We start from the raw sequence: 22,726 nt of genomic DNA on the forward strand, positions 1-22,726 counted from the left end.
TTTCACTTAGTACCAAAACGATGTGCACGCAGGCTGACCATGTACTGTCGCATTTTCCGATTTTTTCCGCTGTTGATCTTTTGCGTCATGTTGTTTTTAGATATTTTTGATTGGCTTCTGCATAATCAAGCTTTGGCAAACGTTAATGCTAGTGATATCCGCGAATCACGACAAAGTCCAGTTATTACGCAGCTGGCATTTTTACGCAGCCAATTCACGCTAGCGGTGGCTGTAATGATCAGTTTATATTTTCTGCGGAATTCTAAGCAAATAACTCAGTGCTACCGCATGTTGCATGACCTGCAAAAGCTTACAGCAGCTGAGAAAGCCAAAGGTTCTACCATTCGGAATCTGGTGTGCATTGCGATAAGTTTGTTATTTATGACGAGTGTATTACGGTTGATATACTACTGCTACAGCACGACAAATGATCGGTCCGCATTCTGGGAGAGCACGCAATATTTTGTTTTTTACCTGCCAGCTGGCCTAGTAATTCTTGCGATACAGATTGCGGTGATATTGTGTGAATTGTCTCTGCTACCTGCTTATGTGCTGATTGCCGACTACTGCATTGCATTCTGGCAGTGCGCTACGTATCTCAACTATCGCACTGCCCTCGTGGGCGAACAACTGTGGATTAATTCGCCACTGTCCACTTCCTTGTTTGATGATGTTTTGAAACCTTTGATACATCTGGACAGCAAACTAAATGAACTTCTCGATCACCTGGATCGTTTATTGGGAAGTTTATTGGGCATTCTGATTTGTGGAAATACTATACTTTTAACATCAATAACGGCCCAAGGTGTGCATGAGATAGTTCGCATGAAGTAGTATTCAATCTATACTCGCTTCTTTCGGTTAATCTAGATCTGTTGGTAGTGATAATTATGACACATAAAATACTTTTAGGAAACTGTCTTTTTATTTCCATTAGGTTTTATTTCTGCAACATTGGTTACACCAATTTATCTGGCATTGTTTTCCGCGAGCGTATCTTCGCCAGTGATCGCGCTCATTGTGGTGATAACGGTTTCGACGCTCGTTCACGATTCCGTAAGAAAACGAGTACAGAATTAGCGATTAAGAACAATAGGAGTACAGTATTAGCCCAAAAAGTGTAAATACATTATACAGTAAATACATAGGTTTTACTGTATAGACATGTCTTCACAATACCTATTATCCATACACTGATTTTATAGTCTAGCCGTGTCGCACTTGTCCTTAAAAATTGTGAAGTGAATTTATAGTTATTAACCTGTTTTAAAAACAGCATGCATGCACCTGTTGCGAAATTAACCGAAGTTGGATACTTCAATTGTAAGTATGATCTCGATAAAATCTTAGTGCGAGTTTTATAATGCCGGTATCATAGCATTTACAAATCAGCAAAGGTTCTTCGTTTTCGCAACAGTTCTTTCGTATTAATTGTATTTTCCTTACAGGCTGTTGAGTCCAACAAACGATGGGTGTCTCTGCTGTTATCCCGCCAGCATAACCGCGAGAAAGTTCGTCTCATATTCTCGTACACACAACGCTGCGCATTCCAGGCGTTAAAATGGGCTTAAATTATTTTTACGAAGTGTTCTGATATTACAGGGAAATTTCCAAAGTGAAAGCGAGCGACTTATGACCCTTATGTACTTAACGGCAAATCGGAAACACTCGTTACTGATAATGGGTGCCATCCATGCTCAAAGGTCATTTGGAGTAACGGTAAGGATTCTGGAATCAGAACATGAGAGCGCTACCGGCGCTCCTAGCCTTACGTTTATCAAGTGGTAGGTGGTAGGTGCAGTTTATGCAATGCTAATGTTTCATGACGATAACGGCCCCATAGGAATGCAACTCGGTGACGTGATATATACAGACTTACAATTCTTGGTCGGCTGGTATATTGCAGTTAATTGCTGGATTCGTGGGATTCATCTGCTTCCTTATTGAAAGAGCGGAACACTTCGCACATTCTAATTACATTGCAGAATTTGTAACCCACAACAAAACGTGACCTTTCTGCAAGTGTTAATGATGTCACAGCGAAAAGGCGAGCAACGAGTTGGAATTGTTTATTAATCATGTAATAGTGAGCGAAGCATTACAAGATATCCAGAATAAGTTAATAGACTATTAAGGTCGTTATTACGTAGTTAACTGCTTGTGCGTTGTACCGTTTGCCCTTTTTCCTGTACCAACACGCCTTTGCATCGACAGCCCATTTCTTCAATTTAATGTGCATACATACCACTTTCACGGCATATAAATAGTAGTATCACGATTGTGGTATGAAAATCCGGTTCCGCTTCATATCGCGGTGACAAAGTACACTCCATCGCTCCTGGCAGCTCATAATCGCCTACTGTGCAAATACAGAATGAACATCCCCAAAGTGGGCATCTAAATCTTCTTCGTTTCGTGGAAATATTTTGAAAAAGGAATTGTACATAGTTTGAAATTCCGCGCAATTTGCATTTGCGGGAAATGGGCCGGGGGAAGAGAGCGATATTTTGGCACTACACTTGCGTTTTATATGGACAGACCTCACTATACTCAGTATTACTCACATCTAGCAAGCGGGTTCTTTCCAGACTTGTAATATACATTACAATGCAGGAAGAGTATGCGTGAGGGAATAGATAAAACAAATCTCCGTGTTACATTTTAACTTTCCCGACTGTTACGTAGCACACGTCACAGTCTATCACGCGTTATTTGATACAGCAGCTCAAATAATACAGGTCGAATGCAGCTGTTTTTGCAGTCTTCTTATCTCTGGATGTTTATTTGCATTTGACCTTTAGCTAACGGTTTCAATGCTACAATGTTCAATGATAGGCTTCAATAGTAATATAAGACAAACGCATGTATGTTTCAAAATAAAGCGTGAGTATGTTCCCGTTGAAAGCCAAATTGATGCCGAAGAGGGTTATTTCCAGCGAGTCATTTGATTTCCTGATGGATTCAGCCTTTGTCAGTGCTGGAGGATCTCTCCCTAGTTTAGCTGAACTCGGTTGGTGTCCGTGCCGGTCTTACATTCGTCTACTACTCGGAAAGCACTGCTCCACAGCAGCGGGATCCTCGTTTACCAAAGTGAAAACATTTTATCATGATTTGTTTTGGTCCATACGGTTTGTGCTGCCGATCCTAATTTTTATGGAGTTTTTCATTGATTTCGGCGACTGGTTAATGCATGACGAAAACCTGACCGGCCTTTCGTCCCGCCATGTTCGGGGTGAACAAAGTTATATTATTACCGTGTTTGCGTACCTGCGCAGCCAGTTTACCTGTTTTGTGGCCTTGAACTCCACACTGATCTTTATTAAACGCGCTCCGAAGTTTGTTCGCTGCATGGATGCCTTGGTAGAGTTGCGCAGGGCGGTGGTCGATGCGAAATACCGAAGTGCCACTAGATCCACATTCCGGTTAAAATGCGCGTATGCTGCAATTGGATATGTGTGCCTTTGCAGTCTATTGCGATTAATTTATTACCTGTACTCGACGTACGAGGACCGAGCCAGTTTCTGGAATCCTACCAAATATTTTCTGTTTATGCTCCCGGAAGGAGTGGTCATGCTGATGATCCAGATAACCGTGATTATCAGTGAGCTATCGCTGATACCGCTGTATTTCTTTTTTGTTGCCGTTTGTACAGTCTACACACAATGCTGTAAGGCATATAATATTCATCTACACGAAATTATCCAGACAAAAATTGTAAATTATCCATCAAAAGGGGAAACCTTTGATTTTGATGCTACTTTCCAAGAACTTATGAAGAAAGAAATTCTCTTTATTGACGTCTTAAAAGAACTGGACCGGGCTTTTTCGATATTCCTGGCTTCTTTGTTACTGGGTAATTCTGCTATGCTGGCGTCAGTGATTGCACAAGGGTTTATGCGAGCAGTTTTTGCCACGCCTCTGGATGCCGCGTTGTTTTTGGGCTCTTTAAGCAATCCTATAATTTCCCTGCTAACCCTGATAACATTTGCAACAATTCTACATGAAACCGTAAGTTGCCGGTAACAGGTTTTATGAGCCAGCTGCCAGATAATAACTGCTTTCGTCATGTATTATAATGTATTCATTAGTGGTGGGCAGACGTCGGCTTTGTTAGCTTTTTTATTCATATTTATACAGAGTTTGGAATCAAAAAGTCTTTGGACATCTTTGGTTGCAAATCGACAGTTCTGCAGAGGGAAGGTACGTACGCACGGTGCACGTGTGTTTTTATATTAACACTCCTGCACCGGCTTTTTGAGATATACGTATCTGTATTGTATATAATCGTATGCTATGGTTATCGTAAAAAAATTAAAACGTACCTTTGGTCAAATTTTCAGTTTTAGCAAGAGCACACTATATCAGTACTTGCACCTTCACAACTAGCTATAAAACGATAGTCATAAACACATTTTTACAGTGCAGTTTTGATCGTTAATTTAAATGCAATAATATATATTAATATTGATCGCGCTATCGCTCCAACATGGCATCGCGAACACAATCGTTCTAGCGCGAAAAATTTATTATTTCTCGATATTATGCAGAAATTTGATTCAGAAGAAGGAGAAAAACTCCTAACGATTTTGCACATCACGGAAAGTCGTCCTCACTCACTCAGTGTTATACGAACTGTCAATATGGAGCGCGGATTCGGGATAACAGTAAGTTGGAAATAAAAAATTTGCCGTACAATCCTGCAGGTGTGAAAGGTTCAGATATCTTCATGCCTATTGCCATCTGTAATTCAAAATTATACAGTAACCTTAAACATAATGACGATGATGATGGATTTTCGTTTTCGACAGCTCGTTATGGGGTTCTTTGGATTCGTTTGTTTCCTGATCGAGCGATCAGAAAACTTCAAAGCTCAGGTGGATTTGGTGATGGGAGCACTTAACGCCACAATGAGCTGATCAATCTCCTAAACAGCTGCTGAACGTAACGGAAACCTGTGGCTGCAACACTGGTGTATGTGTCGCTCCAGAAAATTTATTGTTGGACATACTTAATACAGTAATTTAAAACCTGTGCTCAACAAAGATCTGATACAGATGCTGTGAAAATTCTATCGGTTTGCATGTGGTACTCGTACTGATACATTTGCGTAAGTACAGTTATGCAGGGGCCTAATCCTGCCGGCTAACGCGAGCCACCCGGCTGGAAGTGGACACTCAATCTGGAAATTAACCTTGATACAGATTCATGCAAGAGGACGAATTTAAATAAGATGATTATCTTTTCATAAAAAGCATACTTAATCTTTAAGGACTTTTTTCGCCACCCTGTTCTTGGAGTGGACGAACTGGAGTGGACGAACATAACTACGATCAACTGTTGCCAGAAAGGTCACTTCTCCAAAGCGACATTAATATCAATGCGGTTGTGTAATGTGTTACGGCAGAATGTTTGTCTGTTTTCTGGAACACATGCAGTCGCATGCATGTACAAATAAGCGTGCGCTTTGAATGGGTCAAATCCATCTGAATTTCAAGTATTGTGACAAAGACACAAACAAACGTTTAGCAGCTTTTGTCATTTAATTCTGACCATGTTTACGCTCATATTAGTCATATAATTATATGATATTGTGTACTTGCATGCTTTATGTAATGTACTCGGTGTTTTGACTACTTAACAATAAATTTTTTGTTTTTCTCTAATTATACATGACAATTATAACACTTACCCGATCCACTATACTCCAAACAAATAAATTATGTCTTATAAAATAACAAATCACCAGTTGCCATTTACATTTACTGCGTAAATGACCAATTTATATTTACATTAAGGACGAAAAAATTCTGAAAGACAAAGTTAGCAGCTAACCGAGCGAAGCACTAATCTATTATAAATACGAGTATAATAATATCGCAGTTATACTGTACTTTTTGTCTTCCTACTTTGTACTCTCATCCAGTCTTCAGGAATAATTTTACTGACCACGGTCAGTTTATCCCGGCTACATAGCTGTAAGAGGTAAGTATTTTATGCAGACATAAGAACATATAATATACTGTATCTATAGCCGAAAAAATTGCTCCCGGCAATGCCCTAATCACCTGCACCAAACTTAGGCAAAAAAGTGATATAAATTTTATTGATTGCACAGTCTTCGGGTTTTAGGAAAAACCAGATTTTTGCAGTACCTACTGGTACTGCTAATTGTGCCCAGTAGGCATTACTCTGCCGCGTCGGTCTTTTTGCAGACAGTTACTGATTTCTTCGGTTTTCATTTCACTGCTCAAAATTTTTACGCGGAAGATAAGTACAAAAATACCACAGTCAGTTTGAAGCGTTAACCACGTAACAAAAGTTTTGAAAATGGGCGACGATTATGAATTTGAAAACGAAGGGTTGCCCATCGACGGGGTGGGAATACCGCCTCCTGTTTCGTCGGACTGCTCTGACTGCATGTAAGAACACAAAAGTGATGCTAGTATTAATTTCACATAACTTATCTTTATATCAAAATTTTTTCAAGCAAATTGCTTTTTGCAGCAAGGTTTATAAAGGCTGCAACGTGAACTATCCCTACTATTTGGCATTATCGGATCTGGAGCGCCTTCAAACCTTTCCCAACGATGTTGCTATTTGCGGGTTTCCGAAGTCTGGTAATTACACAGGCTATGATGTACAAAAAATTAATGAGTTGCGCATCGTGATAGATTATGCGTTACAAGTCGTGATAGATTATGCGTTACAACCTTTTATAAAAATTATCTGATTATCTGACTTAATAATCTACTTATTCTTTGCTGTCTTTTATGTATGACTTCCACCGATTATACGGATTACAATCTTGCAGGTTCTGCGTGGCTATCTGCAGTCGTGGCCATGATACAGGCGGATGGGGATCCAGCAACACTGCAGGAAGGTCCTCCTCTGGAGGAGAAAATACCGTATCTGGAGTTCTGCACACCGGCAAACTACGCCGGTCACCGCGTTGTAGACTCGTTGTCTGCAATGCCTCCAGGGAGAACGTTCTTCACGCACCTGTCGTGCGATGCGTTACCTCCTAGTATTTTAAAGAATAAAACCAAGGTAATTATGGCAACGCTTTAGGCTTTCAACTATATGGATCATATTCGCTCTAGATGTACTTATTAATTCGTTTTCGTACTCGCCAACTGTTATAGCTGTGCATGTTGCAATATGACATTTCATGGCTTGGCATCATATATATAATATATATGTGTATGATAAATACTTATATAATTATCAAAAATTCTTAGAAATATTAAAGTTTAAAAAATATTAAAGTTTAAAAAATAATAAAGTTTAATATTAAGGTTTAAAAAAAACAAGGAAAGTGAAATCAGTTTTGGAATTTCGGGTTGAACATGCATAAGGGCAGAATTATCATCATACTACCGGTAGAGCTCTTACAAGAACCAGTGGCCGGCTCTCTTTTCATGTTCTTGACTGATGTGAGAGCTTATTCTATCCCACATAATATTACAGCATATAATATTATGTAATTTAATTTTTTTTGACTGCCATTCCAATATTATAACAAATGGCGTTTCATAAACTAAAAGCGATTACAATATGCAATAAGCTGTAAATGTTTGTGAGTCGAAAGGTCAACAGTATACTATATTATACATGTCCCCGTGTCCTTTTCAGGTCATTTACCATATTCGCAATCCGAAAGACGTTATAGTCTCAACGTATTTCCATTTGAAAGCGAGGCGGCGATCGAAATTTGCTGGCGATCTCGGCGTTATGATCGACGCGTTTATCAAAGGAAAGATCTGTTATGGACCATACTTTGACCACATAGCGAGCTACTGGAAACATCGCAACGATTCTAACTTTTTTGTTCTCTCCTTTGAGGAGCTTAGTGATGTACGTAATTTAAATTTCTTTGCAATTAAACATTAGCTGTGCTCCAAAAATCACCCAATCGTACGGAATCAAGCTGGCTTAATTTGCGCATGTATTTTACAGGATTTTACACTCACCGTTTCCAAACTTGCTCATTTTCTCGGAAAGGATTTATCTGCAAAACAGTTGCAGACAATATCCTATCATTGCTCATTTGATCAAATGAAAAACAACGACTTGACCAATCGCATTGCCAGTGACCGGGCGGGAATTCTGGATTTTCAAGTTTCTCCATTCTTACGAGCAGGTGCGTTTCATAAAAACAAAAAGCTGTTGAATAAGACGTGAATTAACATTTTCAGCCAAAGTAGGTTGAAGTTTTTGCTGAAGTAATAAATTCATTGTAACGTAAAGCTTCTGTAAATATTATAGTAAGGAAATTAGTATAAGATACTTGAAATTAAAGCAGACTGCCGTAACCCGAATTAAAGTTCCATACCGAAATGACGTACATAGCTAGTATCTATGCAGGGAGCGTGGGAAACTGGAAACTACATTTCTCGACTGAAATGGACAAAATGGTGTCGGCTTGGATTGACAAGAATATGCAACGTGAAGACCTAAAAGAACTGCAGTTTACTTACACGTAGTTAAAAACTTAAACTTAGCCCGGGACAGTTGCCAAACTGGTTGATTTAACGGACTTTGTTATAACAATTTTATGAAAGAATAATTGTTTGGAAATTGTGGGACGCCGATGCAGCAGTTCTGCCTGCAAGGCTGACGCTAATAAATTTTAAACTTCGAAGCCGGTTAACGAATTTGCTGTTATACGCGGGTCTGTCTCCGGGGAAATTAGAAAAAGCCCAAGAAAATACTTTTCTCCTGTTCTGTTCGTACGTTTAAAAAAAGGAAAATGTTCACAGATGAATAGTATAATTTATTTATTTACTGCTATGTCGCTGGATAAAAATCTTTCCAGATTTCCAACAAGAATGGATCACAAACTAATAAGATCGCAAACAAGTGCATTTGTAACGGACGCGCGCCAAATGGTGAGCGACGTTCATCCGTGGTCACCTTTCCCCGGGCGTAAAAACTGCAAACGCAGTCCGTGAGAAACGGTTTTGAGAGAGAATAAAATCAATAATTTGTTAATTTTCGCAATCGTAACAAATCACCAATTCAGAAGTATGTGTTTCTACCGCTAGCGCTGTTATCTACCATAGGACTTTCTGATCTGGTATTCTGGTGGTCAGTTACATCCTGTCCTTCTCCTGCGTTGTTGGCTGGGCGTTCCTGGGGTGGTGTGCAGGGCTGTCCGGCGTTAGTGGCACACCATTTTCGGCCCTGGAGTACGCGGAAATTACTGTCGCCGTCAATTACCCTCTTGGCCATCGGCGGACTGCTCATTCGTGACAGTGTCCGTGTCTTCTATGACAAAGTGGCATCAAGGGGTCGTAGCACAGAGAAGCATTGATTCCGGCGACAGCGATAAATCGTCGAAACCGTTAAATGCGGACCTTGCGGCACATCAGACCGGTACACGGGACAGTTCCTTTAGATCATTTGCCTGCACCAATTAAAGCGATCTACACCGTGCCACTCACCATTCGCCAGGGAACGACATTGCCAACCAGGTCATCTGGGGAGAGAAAGTGAAATCCGGCGCGCGCAACTATTGTGTGCGCACCCAAGGCTATCACGCCGAAAAACACAACATCCTGCCTGTGCAAGAGACTGCGCTATTGTGTGTTTGAGAGAGTGAGCAGTATCTGGACATCCTGTTCCTGCCTGCCTGAACATCTGCAATTGCCCGGTCTGCTGCTGCTCATGCATGACCGCGTAGACGGTTTGGATGTATCTCGGGTTTATGGAGTTTGTGCGACAGATGTGGTTCTATGTGCGATCCAGAAAAAAGAAGTACAAAAACTGTGACGTTCATGGTGGAGACGGCATTGCAGCGGCCAAGGTCAAGCGTCCAGCTGCTGAAACGCTCTTTATCAAATGATTCGATCGAACCCCGAAAACACCGGCCGCCGGATAATCACGTTGACTCAAATTGCAAAAGTCTTCGGAATTCGGAGTAGCTCCATATTTCCCGCTTTATGCTATAAGTACTACACTAGATACTTGACCCTGCTCTCTGGGAACCGACCGTCTGCCGAATAAATCCTAAACTTTTCTTCCACGCTTCCCTGTGCGGTGATCTGTTCGGCACTTCCGGAAGGGTAGGGCACCCGCGAAACCGCTGCTCCTTTCCCATCCGGCAACCGGCTCATTTATGTTGATAGCCTATGCGCCTGTGGAGTATTTTTTGCAGAATATTGGGACGTGTAAATAACGTGAATTCGTTACTGAAGCACAGAATCTCATAAAAATGTAGGGTAATTTCATTTAACAACCTCGCTTTGTTCAGAACTTCGGAATCTACAATGGTATTTCCACCTTTCTGCATTTTGCTTGTAGTACCGTGCAGTGTGTCCCATTAATGAGCATTTGACGATGAAATCAAATGAAGTTGTCACAAGAGTACGGGATCAAGTAGAACAAGAAAGGATCAATTTTCTCCTTATATTCTCATTAATTTTTTTCCAAGAGTACTAGAGTAGTACTTTTATAAATACACAGAAGTCACACTGTTACACAGCCCTACCTACCGCCCTGCGTGTTCGGTATGGTGAACACGAGCAGTTGTTTGTCAAAATTAATGGTCAAAGATTTCCTTAATAAATGGCTAATAAGCCGTTTCCACTACGGTCTTGTGCTTTCTGCAGCCACGCATATCTATATTTGTCTACGTAGTATTTTAAAGTTATGAGTTAGTCGACCATTGTCCCATCGAATCCAAAGCTGTGAATTCATTAATACAGTAAATGTCTGCTTATCTTACCTGCAATTTTCCTGGATGCGGAGCAGTGGTGCAAGAGTTCGCATGGGTAAGGGAGTTGCTAGACTTGTTTGCGTAAGACGGCTATCTGATACAGGTGTACACAGGAGTTAAAACAGATACGAGATTACTTCGTATTTCCCAGAATGGTTTACGAAACATCTGAATATTTGCAGATCACTTCATGCTCTCGTAAGTCTGCTCCCTTTGGACATCTTCGTGTGCTTAATGACGCATTCTGCTGTAATGGAATTACCGCAATCGCCAACCATTTCAGATGTGTTCTGCAATGAGCACGGCCAGCTCGAATTCTCCTCCAGACGCCGCGAAAGCCGATGCCCTTTGTGTGAGGCCACATTGACTTCTTACGGCTCGCTTCTAAGTTCTAACCTTACCTAACCAACCTGCTGGTTCTGCTAAAGGTTCCACGGAGCTTCCTGGTCAGTTAGATGTTGTTAAAACAGAAATTAGCCCTTCGGAGCAATACAAATCGGTAAGGTACTCTACTAGCTCGTATTCATGGTAAAGCCATTACAGTACGCGTTGTTTGGGTTTCTCGAGCGGCTTGTTTTTCCTTCTGGTACTATTCGAGCGCATAAATATGCGCATTTGTGTTTCTTTAGTTTATGCGCAAAATTTGTCGGGCGTACGTGCTTCGCAATCGTTGTTGCTTTTAGATGATCTTAGCCGGACAGAAACCAGAGGTTGTGGTGGAAATAGCATCTCGAGCATTGGCTTTGTGGCACTACCAGGTGCGGCAAATTGAATTTATTCGGTCGCTGGTCATACTGTATATGGTACTTCGTTTTAATAATTTGCTACTTATGGAAATTGGTAATCGTAAGCTGAATTTTAATATTGACTGTCTTCGCGGTAATTGCAGACTCAGCTGGTGTTCTCTCGAGAAAAACAGGAAAGACTGGCAGCCGACAAGAAAACACAGGAAATGGTTGCAAAACTAGCCCAGGAAAAAGCCGGTAAGCCGATGTGCAGTCACGAAATTACAGTAATTTTCAACAGAAAATTAAGCAATCAAATAATAATTAAATTAAATAATTTTCAACAGAAATTAATTAAATAATCAACAGAAATTAATCTCAACAGAAATTTCAACAAAAATTAAATATTTAATTAATAAATTAACTGAATAATTTGACTCGATCACCATTATCGCCTAATCCTACATTATATATCTGAATTTGCTGAAAATATCTCTTTTTTGCAGCACTGGAAATGGACTTAAAAAGTTAGACGCGAGCGGTCTAAAGGTCAAGCTTTACTGCATAAAGCACAAACAAGTATTTCCGTTTTCTGTATAGATGCAGAAAGGGAAATTGACGAATTGCAAAAGAAAAACAGTGATCTGGAAAATATTCTCGCGGAGAAAACACGTCAAAATTTGAAACTAAGCGTCAGCTTGATTGCATTATAACCAGCTTAATTAAGTTTCTTTAACTCTTCTTATTTCGCGTATGCGTTTTGTGTCTCGACTTTAGGCTGCGTACGACGCTCTGCGATGCCGCCTGACAGAGCAGGACGCCAGTCGGCAAATGTTGACGAATTCGCGCTGCGCACAGGAGCATCCTCTTGACCACAATCAGCGAACACTCCCGTTGCAAAACAAAGGCACTGCTCGCTCTGGTAAGTTTCCGTAGATCTATGCATGCCGTAGGTTCCTCGCACCTCAGTTTTCTGGATTGATAGCAAACCATAAATCTTTGCTAGCAGATTACTTCCCTTCCGAGGCAAATCCAAATACACCTCCTGTGCAATTTCGCGGTACCATAGCTGCTAATCGTAATATGCTTCATTCACGGCAACATATGGGTCCGCTGCAGACAGCAGAGCATAATGGTAAAGTACTATCCTGAAATTCTTAAGAAACTGTTTTTGAGATGCTATAATTATGGTAACTGGCTCGGTTGTGCCGATTGTATGACTGTTTTATTTGGTTTATGATTTTAGAGCACAGTCATTTCCCGTTCTTACTGGGCAATACCAACACCGAGCAGCATCAGAATCGAATCCGTTTACCAATGGCGCAAAGAGCCTCAACCCGGAGCATACCATCTGACCCTTCCGGCATGCCCAGATTTAATTTGAATTTTTAACTGCCATGCTGGAGAAGATTATCGTTTATTTATTGTTGTTTTCCTTACTTTATGTTTGCCTTGTATATATTGCCATGGTGGTGCGATAATTTTTTGTGAAGTTGCACACAGGTAATTGTACTCGCAGTTTATCAATTTTTATTCAAATTGAACGAGTTAGCACTTCCTCATCGGTCAGTTATTACTGCAGAAACGCAGCTGTAGGCTTTTGTGCCGTATGGTCTCATAATATTTTGCACATGGTAATCTTAACTGATCTACCGATACTGATCGATATTCTGAATAAAGTAAAACAACGAAACGTACTAAGTATCGTGGCACTTTCAGGTACAGTCCGCAGCAGTGGTTATCTGCAAAATTGAAACGTTTCTGCATAGTGCATATTATTTGTCATTCTCGTAGCCGCTTGTAGCTACGCTTTTTTCATACGAGTGTTGTTATTATGAATCATTTATTAAATTATTTGATATTTGATATTTAATTTAACAAAATCAGTTCATGCGTATTGCGTACCTGAATCAACAAACTGGGACAATTTTGCCCGACAGCGTTTGTGGCAGTTACATTGTAACGCTCGATAAATATTCCGCCATGTGGTTGTTTCACTATTTGGATTAGCCCAAGATTTGAATCAATTTTATAATAAGTGTTGGCCAAAATTGAAGTGGATGATATGAGCGTCATTGTGAAAGCTGTTGGCGCAACACTTCCAGTAGCCTACAAAACAACACAAAACCGAAATTATAAACGAGGTAGGAGTATACAGAGATTAATTAATATTTAAAGAGTTTGAACCATCTACGTAATTTTAACTTATTTCCTTACTAGAACGGTGGCCACGGTGCTTCCCACAGTGTTAAGTGTGCAGGATACAAAAATATTGTTCCCGTTTTCAAAACTGCAAGTTGGCGCTACAAAAGGGTAGTCAAACTTTACTGCACAATAACAGAAACATAAAAATATTTCAGTGTACACTAATTACAATGTCATTTCCAAGGGCATCGGTTACGGAGCACAGTATTATGTGAGTACTTACGTGTACAGTTGTAGGCAACCTAAAATTGTAGCGACTTTTAATACTCGTACATGTATTACAATTTACAAAAGCAGCCATTATGTTATGTATGGTAAGATGCACGTAGCCTATTAAAAACGATATTAGTTTGTCTCATTACAGCGCCTGTGTGAATGAAGAAGTGCTCCACCGACGAGCGTTATTACCTGAAAATACTAACCCGAAATATTAGCGTGCTGTATGTTCCTGAAGAACTTCTGGCGGTGACCTGATACGTTTGATTTTGGACTGTGGCTGGGGGTGGCTTCACCGATAAAATATTTCCGTTAGTCTGATCAATCGTTATGTATTTGTTCGTATCGCCCAGAGGAGAAGAAAACAGCAGCGTCAGATTGTAAAACGTAACTGCTTCATTCGTAAGCTTCTAAAACATGAAAATGGGGAAAATAATTTTTTTTATACCGAATTTTCTTTTAAAAGTCTTAACGAATGCAAAACGACAATCGTAGAACACTATGATGATCATACTCTATAGACAAAGCCTTCTCACCGGTAATGTGCCGATTACTCCATTTGCCGGCAGGAAACAAGATGCCGTGATTGTTGGACTGCTGATTACAAAAGGTCTCAGGACGTTTTCTAAAAATATGTGCGCCAAGGCAGTCCAAAACATATGCTCACGCCACAGCCGTTTCACGGTTACTTACGGAGTACTTCAAGCACTGACCTATACTTAACAATGTTTCGTAGCAGAAGAAACTAAGTAAATTTAATTTAACTCAGTCATGAATGTTATAGCGCTGAATAATTTTAATGAGAAATCAAACATTTACTTGGAGTACCGTAAAAAATAACATAGTAGCGATAGTACCATTATTAATGCCACTAACGTTATATGGGGTAAATCAACACCTAATGGCTTACGCGTATAGTACTGCTGCGTGACGCAAGTGGAGTTCAACAGAACGTATCCTTTAGCACAGGCGCAGTATCCATCGCCGTCTGGATCGCGGGTACACACGGAATTCGCGGGCAAACAGGTCTCTCCAATCAGTAAACACGGACAATCTAGATTGGCCCTTGCAGTGGTTGATCGGCAGAATTCCGGTGGATATGTGGATACATAATGGTCATCGGATTTTAGTGGAGAATAGTCCAGTGTCGGTAACTGCACCGCCACTGGCAGATACTCCCAGTGCAGCGGCTCCGCAATCCGGATCGGAGACGGTGACGAGTATCCCGGCTGAGCATAGGATGGCTGGTGTGGCTGGTAACTACTGGTTTGTTGCCTTTTGGATGCTGATTCCACACAACGAAACCGGAAGAAGACAGATGCAGTCGTCAGTACGAGCAAGTGGAGCATGTGTACAGGTAGCGGAAGTTGTATAAGACGAACCATTTCGATCGAAAGTAGTATGATGTTTTACCACATTTAGGACGATTATATGTACACGTGCTTTTAAGTATAATTTAACCAATACTTCTATTAATTAGTATTCAGTAAGTGTGTGTTTCCCTTGCCTGTGTTTGCGGTCTATAAAAGCAGTAAATATATGTTGCAGAATAAGCGACGCTTATACTATAATATACGTAGTTAAATGACCGGTAAAATAGTGAAACACAGTACAGCGTTCATTACTATGGTTCAAGGCTCGCAGCTTTGCAAGCTAAAGATACAGTACTTTAAAAAAAGGTTCGCATAGGCGCAATTTGCTTAGAAATTTCGTGCAAAGCTTACTGCAGTACATTCAACCTTTGCCGATTTACTTTATGTGATTGACCTTTGTGACATGAAAGCGGTTTAGGCAACAAAAACCTCGAAGCTCATCATTAATATTGCGATCGAATATCTTTTTTGATACTCTTTGTTTGCAAATTTCGTTCTGATTTATAACCGAAAGAAATAGCAGAATAGTATACATTTTCTTCGTATCTGTTTTTATCTCAAACTTGTACAACCAACCTATAAATGCTCTTTACACTTAAAGAATCAAATACCTTGACTCAAATATCCAATAGCTAGAACAAATAAAACAACTCTTCTAGATTTTTTTAGCAATCAACAGTTCGCAGAACAAAAGCGGCGGCGGCATTTCCGCGCTGAATTTCAATATGTATGCGCTGCCACAACTCGGTAGCGCGCGCCTCACCTTTTTAATCGTTTATGCGTCGACCAACTGACCGATTAACTGACGGGTATTGAACGCAACTTCCCGTGGTCTCGAAGGCCAGAGGTTGGAAAAAATAACGATCGGTCAGTTCTTCATAATTGCGCCCCTTTCGTTCTTCCGTATCCTCTGGTGCTGATCCCGCTAGTTCTGATGAGCCGGCTATGTACGATATTGCGAATGTATCACACACTGCCACATCCCAAATCAAAGGGAGATCGTTCTTCCAGGGGAAAAGTGATAACCGTCTAGCCGCATTTTATTCTGTTTTCTATATTTGGTTGATATTATTAGAAAAACCTCTACGAATTCGAAGCCGAAAGTTTACCGTTTATTTATGCCAGTAAAAAACACTTTATGGTACAAATTATACCACACAGCTTTGCAAAATAATGATTTGTGTAAAATTGTGCATGATATAATTCTGAACCAATTGATGCATTCTTAAATCTATATCTAGCTGGGCGTGATCGAATTAAATTTGAAACTGCGTCAGTGCGATCAATCTTATAAGCATAACGATTTTATTTGCATACAAAAGATTACGATTTTCGCTACCATCGTTTTGCATTTCAACATTCATAATTATTATTGCGCCTAATTAGTAGAGTCACATTCCACGGGCTATTTCTTTAACAACAGACTGGTGTTTCTGAAGATGTCCAAGATATACGAGTACCAAACAAAAACTTTCAGCGGCGCTGCACTGCTGTGGATCTTGCTTGATTAGGCGCAATTTGCGGCAGTCGTAAACTAGAAAGAAACACAAAAACATGTATTGTATACCTTGGCCGTATGCTCGTTAGCATGAGCCGCTATAATCTCCGCTGATACGCCTTAAGAAAAAATTTATTATGTTTAAACAGTATAAGATAGCAAGTAACATTTACTGCGCAAGTACAAGTAACATTTTATTGCAGCATGGGAGTTAGCAGAACCAGCGGAACTCGATCAGATATGTATCAGGTTAAGGTATTGCCAAAAAATGCTTGTTGTTGTAAAAAGCTGTGTTACTGATTTTGGTCTAATAGGTAGCAATAAAAATTTAATGGCCTAAAAGATTACATTTTCAAATCCTACGTACTGTACCGATCTTCAAACGTACCGTAATATTTTTCGTCGTGCACGTTAAACCGGCAGCATTTGTTGCGGATAGACTATAGACTTCCACGAAAATTCCCCCGTGTGGTTCTTTCTGCAGAAATATTTGTCCAGTTGTAGGATCAATGGCGTAAAAACGAATACCAAGCGTAGACGTTGAGGAAAGGAGTGTCAAAGCAAAAGTCGTCGGCGCTACAGTTCCTGTTGCCTGTAGGCGATAAAAAAATGTGTTAACTGTGAGCATTTTTCTGATTGAACTTGTTTTGTGATCAGCTGCAAAGTACAGCTTGTTATCGGCTACCAGTTCAAACTGATTAAAGGTGATTTCAATACAGCCAGAGTTAATTTTGTTCTGGGTTCAGTATTACTCAGTATCCCACAAAACGTGTGAACGCAGATTAATAATAAGGTCACCAACCAGTGCAGTTACGATGGTGTCAGCTACGCCGAAACGAGTGCAGTCGATCGTGAAACTATTTCCCAGATCAAAGGAGCATGTAGGAGCTGCAATTATGAAGTACAGTGATGCAGGAAACAAGTACTTTAAAGCGCAGTAATTATTTTGTCATACAAAAACCCAGGAGCCTGACTTTACCTGTACAGTTGTACCCAACCTGAAAAAACAACTGGTTTATGTTAAACCCTGGCTTTTATTCATATAAAATTTTATTCAAGATTTCATATGCAGCATGAATGTTGCCTGTGATCTACAAGAGTTGGTATCGATTACTCAAAGGGCAAGTACCGTAAAAGTTACGACGTTGCTAGTTATTCCCGACGCATCTTTCCCCACAACTGAGTACGTCTGGCTGCTGACGGTGGAAAGATCGGGCGTTTTTAGAAAAAGAAGGTTGCCGCTTGGTGATTCAACAGATATGTATTTGGTGGTGGACGGATTGGGAGAAGATGACAGCAGAGTTAGCGTATACGTGACCGATCCGTTAGCACCAACTTGCTACAATTTCATGATCAACAAATCATCGTATCACGTTTGTAAACTTATTAATATTTCTGCGAATAATCAGAATATATACAGTTCGAACCACATTTTGTCGAACACTGTACCGGTATATTGCCGATAACAGAATTTGCCGGCAGGAAACACGATACCAGAATGGTTGGCGAAAGTAGCGTAAATGGCTGTATCGTCTCTGCAAATGTCATTTAATGATATAGGTACGGTATTATTCATAAATACTACAGTAGTTATGTTTCTTGTTTACGCTTGTTTTATACAGTAAAATTTTAGTTTCTGTTCATAACCGGAAAATCAATTTCGTTGATACTTCAAGTATAGGCTGTATGTATATATAGCTGTAGAACCGACAAACACCGGCAAACCGACACGACTGCATTCATTATGTTATAGTTATTATCTCAAATTCTGTTTGATAATTACAAGATAATCCGGTATAAATTCAAATCACGGTAAATTTGTACTTCACGCACGATTGTAAATAGTTGCGGAAACGCAGGTGTTGTTAACTGCAACGTAATTATCCTTACATCCACATATACCCCCGGTTGTTCCGGAAATGCTTTTGCAAACGGAATTTGACGGAAAACATCTAACGAAATAAACACTTTATGCATTGGATTACTCACTGTGATTCAAATAGTTCGAAAGATTCAGATTATTTTATGCAGGCTGTCCTTTCTGAACATTACATCATTCCTCAACGCAGAAAAAATATATATAAGTTTGTGACCTTTCGTTAACAAGTTTGCACGGGCATCCTATGTTTGTCCGAAAAGTAGTAGATTTGCAAACAGTCGGTGATACTGTGCTCACTGGCAGCTTTCGAATGCCTCCAGCATACTGGAAAGAAAATCGGCTAATAACACTCATTGTTTCCATTTTGTGTTGGCTTACCGGATATTCAGATGCAGCAGGATTCGGCTCAGGAGTAGTAAAAGGCACGAAAACGTAATCATAGCTGCTGATTTCGGGCTTATAAGGGGCACTGTAGCTGTTGCCGTTGGGGGACGAGTAGGAATTCGAAGTAGAATAGCCATATGGGTAAGGTTTATCCGCGGAATTTATTAAAAAATAAAGCGAGTGCATCCATGCAATTAGGAGATACATCCTGACGTACGCCATTTGCCCCGTTTTAATTTGATAAAGTTTGCTTGCTGGTTCGAATGCAGTACTTGATTTTGACCTTACGATTACTTAATGATTATAGACACACTTATTTTTGCTTCTCGTATATTGATAAATTTATATCGATATGGTAGAAATTAAAATAAAAAGCTGAAATTTTGTTGCTCGTATAAATAAAATTGCACGCATATATATACTCGTAGGAACTGTTTTGCGTTAGCGGATCTTCGAAATATTTTTCCGCTTGATAACATCCTCTGTGACATTATTTTAGCGCAATTACATACATGCTTTACCGCGCTGCCCTCCAGCTAAAAGGTAAATACGAATTTTATGTACACGCAGAAATACTGCTCGAGAATGGCAGTTTTTTTTAAAATTACCAGCAATTAATAAAAAACAGGCATAACCGCACAAGTACAACGAAAAATTTATTAACCTGCACCTGTGGTAACTAAATCAATCTGCAGTTTTAATCCAAGTAACAACTATGTATGTAATTTATAAATTTTGCCGGGTTGACCGACGTCGACACTCCACAGAATTCAATATTTTATCGCTCCCGCACCGGAAGTGGGCGGTGCATTCACTTATATGTTAGTGACAAGGGGGACTGCAAATGCAGCAGCTCAGCTGACATTTTCTACGGTAGGAGTTTCAAGCAAACCATGCAGTGTTGATCCAAAATGGTGCATTTTAAATCTGAGCTCTGGATCAGTAGCGTATGCGATTATAGCATTAATTATAATAACCACTGATAAAAACCTACATGCATAGAAGTATTTGCTCCGCACAACAAATGCGTTCTTGCGGTCAGTGATTCGTAGACATTCTGTGAGTCATACGGCGCAAGAAGGTTTGTGATTCGACAACCGGAATAATCACGTCTGAATGTCCAGATCTCTTGCCATCTTGTGGCAACTGCGCGCGTGTTTGGGCAAGCTCGAATCGGTTTGCATTTTTTATCTTGTTTGTACTTGGAGCACTGGAGATATGAGGGCACCAAACCATTTTTAAAAATTGTTCATTAGTTTCGGAAAACAGAGAAGCTCCTTGGTTATCACTTCGATCATTCATTGGCCATTGCCTTAACTGCCCCAGCGTTTTCCTGTTTTCTGTAAGTATTAGCTCAGTAGCGCGTAAAGGTATCTGCCGTTCTTCGCTTATTTTTGTATCACTCCTGATCATCTTCCCGCAGCGCTGTGCAGCTCTATAAATGCTAGTTGTCGACAAACACCTTTGACGAACTTTTTCGCTGGTCATTTATTTATACTGTCATTTTATTTATTCAGGTTCAACCACCAGGAAAATGGTCAATTTCGCCCGTTTCGGTCCGCTTACAGGCGCCAAGAAGGCTCCAGCAGTCGAGAATGATGTGAGTCTTCGTCTTTCCGAAAAATAAATTTGTTGCTGTAAATTTAAAAGGAGAGTTATTGTACTTTCGTAGCGCAGAAATAATCGTTTTGTTAAATTTCATCACGGGAAATGTTTTGTCACCGTTTGCATTAAACTGTGCTGCTGCTTGATGATAGAATTAGGGAAAGCCGAAAATGTTTTGTTTAGTTAAAAGCAAAGATTTAACTTGATATGGCTACCGCTTACAGCTTATCGACTGCATTCTGCAGTTAATGTATTAATCCACTTCATTAGAGTAATCGCCGCTAATCGGCACGAATATATGATATGACACTGTCAGTAATGTTACGGAATTCAGCTTTTGTTCGATAATTTTGTTGCCCTTGGTTTGGTTGCAAAACATTCAGATTGCATGTCAAATGATTGTGCGAAAAAAGCTGTGCTCAAAACTGTACAAAGTGGTTGGAATAAATGGCATGCATTTTTTCAGCGAGTCCCATGTGTTAGTCGACTCTTTTTGAGCTCTTGATATGCTTATTTTAGCTGTCCTCGGGTGAGAAGGGCTGCAAGATGAAGTTGATCTCACCCTCACCATCGGATGTGGAAGCCAACTTGTTGCCGGTGTTGGTAGCTAGTGAAAATCGATCAAAGCGTGCAGGCCGTTGGTGCTGTATGGCGTGTGTGGCCGATGTCTGCGCAGTAGTGGCGCTACTTCTCATCGTAGCGTCGACCGGCTTGCTTTTGTACAAAGTCTGGTGGGTGGTAAGTGATTTCTGTATGACCGTGTTTATTGAATAAAATGCTAATATGTCATACGCGCGATCATAAAGACATCTTGTTACTGTAAAGTTTAATGGTCCTTCTCTAGAAGAAAGAAGTGGACCGCATTGAACCGGTGGTGGCACAGCTGAGCACCGATCTCAATCTTCTCCAAGCAGCAGCACAAAATGCCGCTGAGTTTGATGCGGAAAATGATGGTAAAACCCAGTTCACTCCGGGATTCAATGTTTCGCCGTTCGACGACAAAGTACGAAAAAGGAGTTAATTTAATGGCTTCAGTAATGGATGCCGGCCGTACAATTCGACTAAATAGTTACGTTTTATGCTGACATAAGAATATTTTTCCAGCTGGAAGACGTTTCTCAAGATGCTCTTCGGCAGCTGAAAAAAGAGGAAGAAATGATGGAAGCACAGGTGGGGATAAATTGGCTTCTTTGCTGCAGCTTATTGTAGATTCGTTGAAAAGGTAGCTCTCTTAAAGTAGCCGAAAATCGCCGGTTAGGCACGGAATCCGTGCCGCCTATAAGGAAGTATTTTTATTTCACGCTTCGTTTTCTTGGGCATTATGCATATGCCGTACAGTGCCTAATTTGACGCTCACTGGCTGCCACCGTAATAATGACCGTATGCATCTATCGATCAATGATCAAAGTTTTTGGTAATTGTGATATTTTGTTCAAAATTTTTAGGTGGAATCCATTAAAATTGCGGCACTGTTCATTCCGATTAGTGATAGTATGAGTTCCAACTTCTCTTTCAACAAACTAAACGATAACGGAAGTGATGAAACGGTGTTCGACGAGCCGGACAACGATGCGTTTACCACTGAATCGGAAACAGTGGCTGTCAGCACCGCAGTGAGACCGGTTAACACCAAGAACGATGATCAGGATGATAATGACGACTCTGATAATGAAGACAACGTTGCAGACGACGATGCTTTGGATAGTGGAGATGACACTGTCACTCCGGCTTTTAATGATGGGAATGACAGCGATAAAGGTGCGAATTCGGATTAAATCGCATTGCTGTTTTCTCCCGTCTTTAATATGTTCCTACAGTCATTCAGCAATACCAGTTGCCGGTAGCATATACCTATTCCGCATCTGCAACTATAAGCAATGGCGGAATAATGTCCGGTTTGAGTTCAGCATTTTGTTTTTAGTTTTTCTTGTTTCTCTCCCATTTAATTTTCTTTCCATTTAATTGCAGTTTTCTCACTAAAGAGAGCAGTATTGTATTGGCCGTTTGTTGGAAAGTATTGCTGTCTTTGAAAAAAGTTCGAATTAAATTGTAAAACCAGTCTTACCTGTCAGGACAAGAGTCCTGAACGTATTGCCCGGCATCTTCTTGCATAAGCACACATCT

At 40.3% G+C, this 22,726-nt stretch overlaps 7 protein-coding genes across 8 annotated transcripts; 5 read left to right on the forward strand and 2 right to left on the reverse strand.

The window, feature by feature from the left end:
* The first annotated feature begins 273 nt into the window (after window positions 1–273).
* Window positions 274–2,506, forward strand: LOC129591319 (uncharacterized). Its single transcript, XM_055486936.1, has 5 exons — window positions 274–805; window positions 938–1,056; window positions 1,449–1,511; window positions 1,603–1,719; window positions 1,907–2,506. Exons 1-5 carry the CDS (start codon window positions 289–291, stop codon window positions 2,009–2,011), a joined length of 921 nt encoding a protein of 306 aa, XP_055342911.1. The 5' UTR covers window positions 274–288; the 3' UTR covers window positions 2,012–2,506.
* On the forward strand, window positions 2,506–5,628 carry LOC129591318 (uncharacterized). Its single transcript, XM_055486935.1, has 4 exons — window positions 2,506–4,008; window positions 4,138–4,200; window positions 4,548–4,664; window positions 4,809–5,628. Exons 1-4 carry the CDS (start codon window positions 2,890–2,892, stop codon window positions 4,914–4,916), a joined length of 1,407 nt encoding a protein of 468 aa, XP_055342910.1. The 5' UTR covers window positions 2,506–2,889; the 3' UTR covers window positions 4,917–5,628.
* A 559-nt stretch (window positions 5,629–6,187) lies between these two features.
* On the forward strand, window positions 6,188–8,713 carry LOC129591303 (sulfotransferase 1B1-like). The gene is made up of 6 exons (XM_055486906.1): window positions 6,188–6,419; window positions 6,505–6,617; window positions 6,812–7,047; window positions 7,633–7,854; window positions 7,957–8,140; window positions 8,365–8,713. Exons 1-6 carry the CDS (start codon window positions 6,328–6,330, stop codon window positions 8,481–8,483), a joined length of 966 nt encoding a protein of 321 aa, XP_055342881.1. The 5' UTR covers window positions 6,188–6,327; the 3' UTR covers window positions 8,484–8,713.
* Window positions 8,714–10,596: 1,883 nt separating this feature from the next.
* LOC129591297 (E3 ubiquitin-protein ligase CCNB1IP1-like) lies at window positions 10,597–13,181 on the forward strand. 2 transcript variants are annotated; one of them, XM_055486898.1, is made up of 11 exons: window positions 10,597–10,772; window positions 10,900–10,915; window positions 11,001–11,069; window positions 11,146–11,216; window positions 11,401–11,475; window positions 11,607–11,700; window positions 11,949–11,969; window positions 12,043–12,134; window positions 12,220–12,364; window positions 12,449–12,577; window positions 12,689–13,181. In XM_055486898.1, the coding sequence occupies exons 1-11, from the start codon at window positions 10,710–10,712 to the stop codon at window positions 12,832–12,834; spliced, it is 921 nt and encodes a 306-aa protein (XP_055342873.1). In that variant the 5' UTR covers window positions 10,597–10,709; the 3' UTR covers window positions 12,835–13,181. The 2 variants fall into 2 exon arrangements, with proteins under 2 accessions (XP_055342873.1, XP_055342874.1); XM_055486899.1 differs by having other exon boundaries at window positions 12,452–12,577.
* On the reverse strand, window positions 12,993–15,429 carry LOC129591296 (uncharacterized). The gene is made up of 7 exons (XM_055486897.1): window positions 14,774–15,429; window positions 14,400–14,488; window positions 14,070–14,273; window positions 13,871–13,889; window positions 13,660–13,745; window positions 13,348–13,551; window positions 12,993–13,184 (listed from the first exon to the last, which is right to left on the reverse strand). The coding sequence occupies exons 1-7, from the start codon at window positions 15,246–15,248 to the stop codon at window positions 13,158–13,160; spliced, it is 1,104 nt and encodes a 367-aa protein (XP_055342872.1). The 5' UTR covers window positions 15,249–15,429; the 3' UTR covers window positions 12,993–13,157.
* A 937-nt stretch (window positions 15,430–16,366) lies between these two features.
* On the reverse strand, window positions 16,367–19,430 carry LOC129591347 (uncharacterized). Its single transcript, XM_055486975.1, has 9 exons — window positions 18,992–19,430; window positions 18,828–18,937; window positions 18,568–18,686; window positions 18,184–18,269; window positions 17,864–18,073; window positions 17,714–17,732; window positions 17,537–17,622; window positions 17,123–17,326; window positions 16,367–16,770 (listed from the first exon to the last, which is right to left on the reverse strand). Exons 1-9 carry the CDS (start codon window positions 19,217–19,219, stop codon window positions 16,744–16,746), a joined length of 1,089 nt encoding a protein of 362 aa, XP_055342950.1. The 5' UTR covers window positions 19,220–19,430; the 3' UTR covers window positions 16,367–16,743.
* Window positions 19,431–19,863: 433 nt separating this feature from the next.
* Window positions 19,864–22,662, forward strand: LOC129591300 (uncharacterized). The gene is made up of 6 exons (XM_055486903.1): window positions 19,864–20,339; window positions 20,515–20,597; window positions 21,122–21,340; window positions 21,447–21,605; window positions 21,707–21,772; window positions 22,048–22,662. Exons 2-6 carry the CDS (start codon window positions 20,532–20,534, stop codon window positions 22,375–22,377), a joined length of 840 nt encoding a protein of 279 aa, XP_055342878.1. The 5' UTR covers window positions 19,864–20,339; window positions 20,515–20,531; the 3' UTR covers window positions 22,378–22,662.
* Window positions 22,663–22,726: the final 64 nt, after the last annotated feature.

Source organism: Paramacrobiotus metropolitanus, unplaced genomic scaffold, assembly GCF_019649055.1.
Source record: "Paramacrobiotus metropolitanus isolate TYO unplaced genomic scaffold, Prichtersi_v1.0 Parri_scaffold0000045, whole genome shotgun sequence".
Lineage (NCBI taxonomy): Eukaryota > Metazoa > Tardigrada > Eutardigrada > Parachela > Macrobiotidae > Paramacrobiotus > Paramacrobiotus metropolitanus.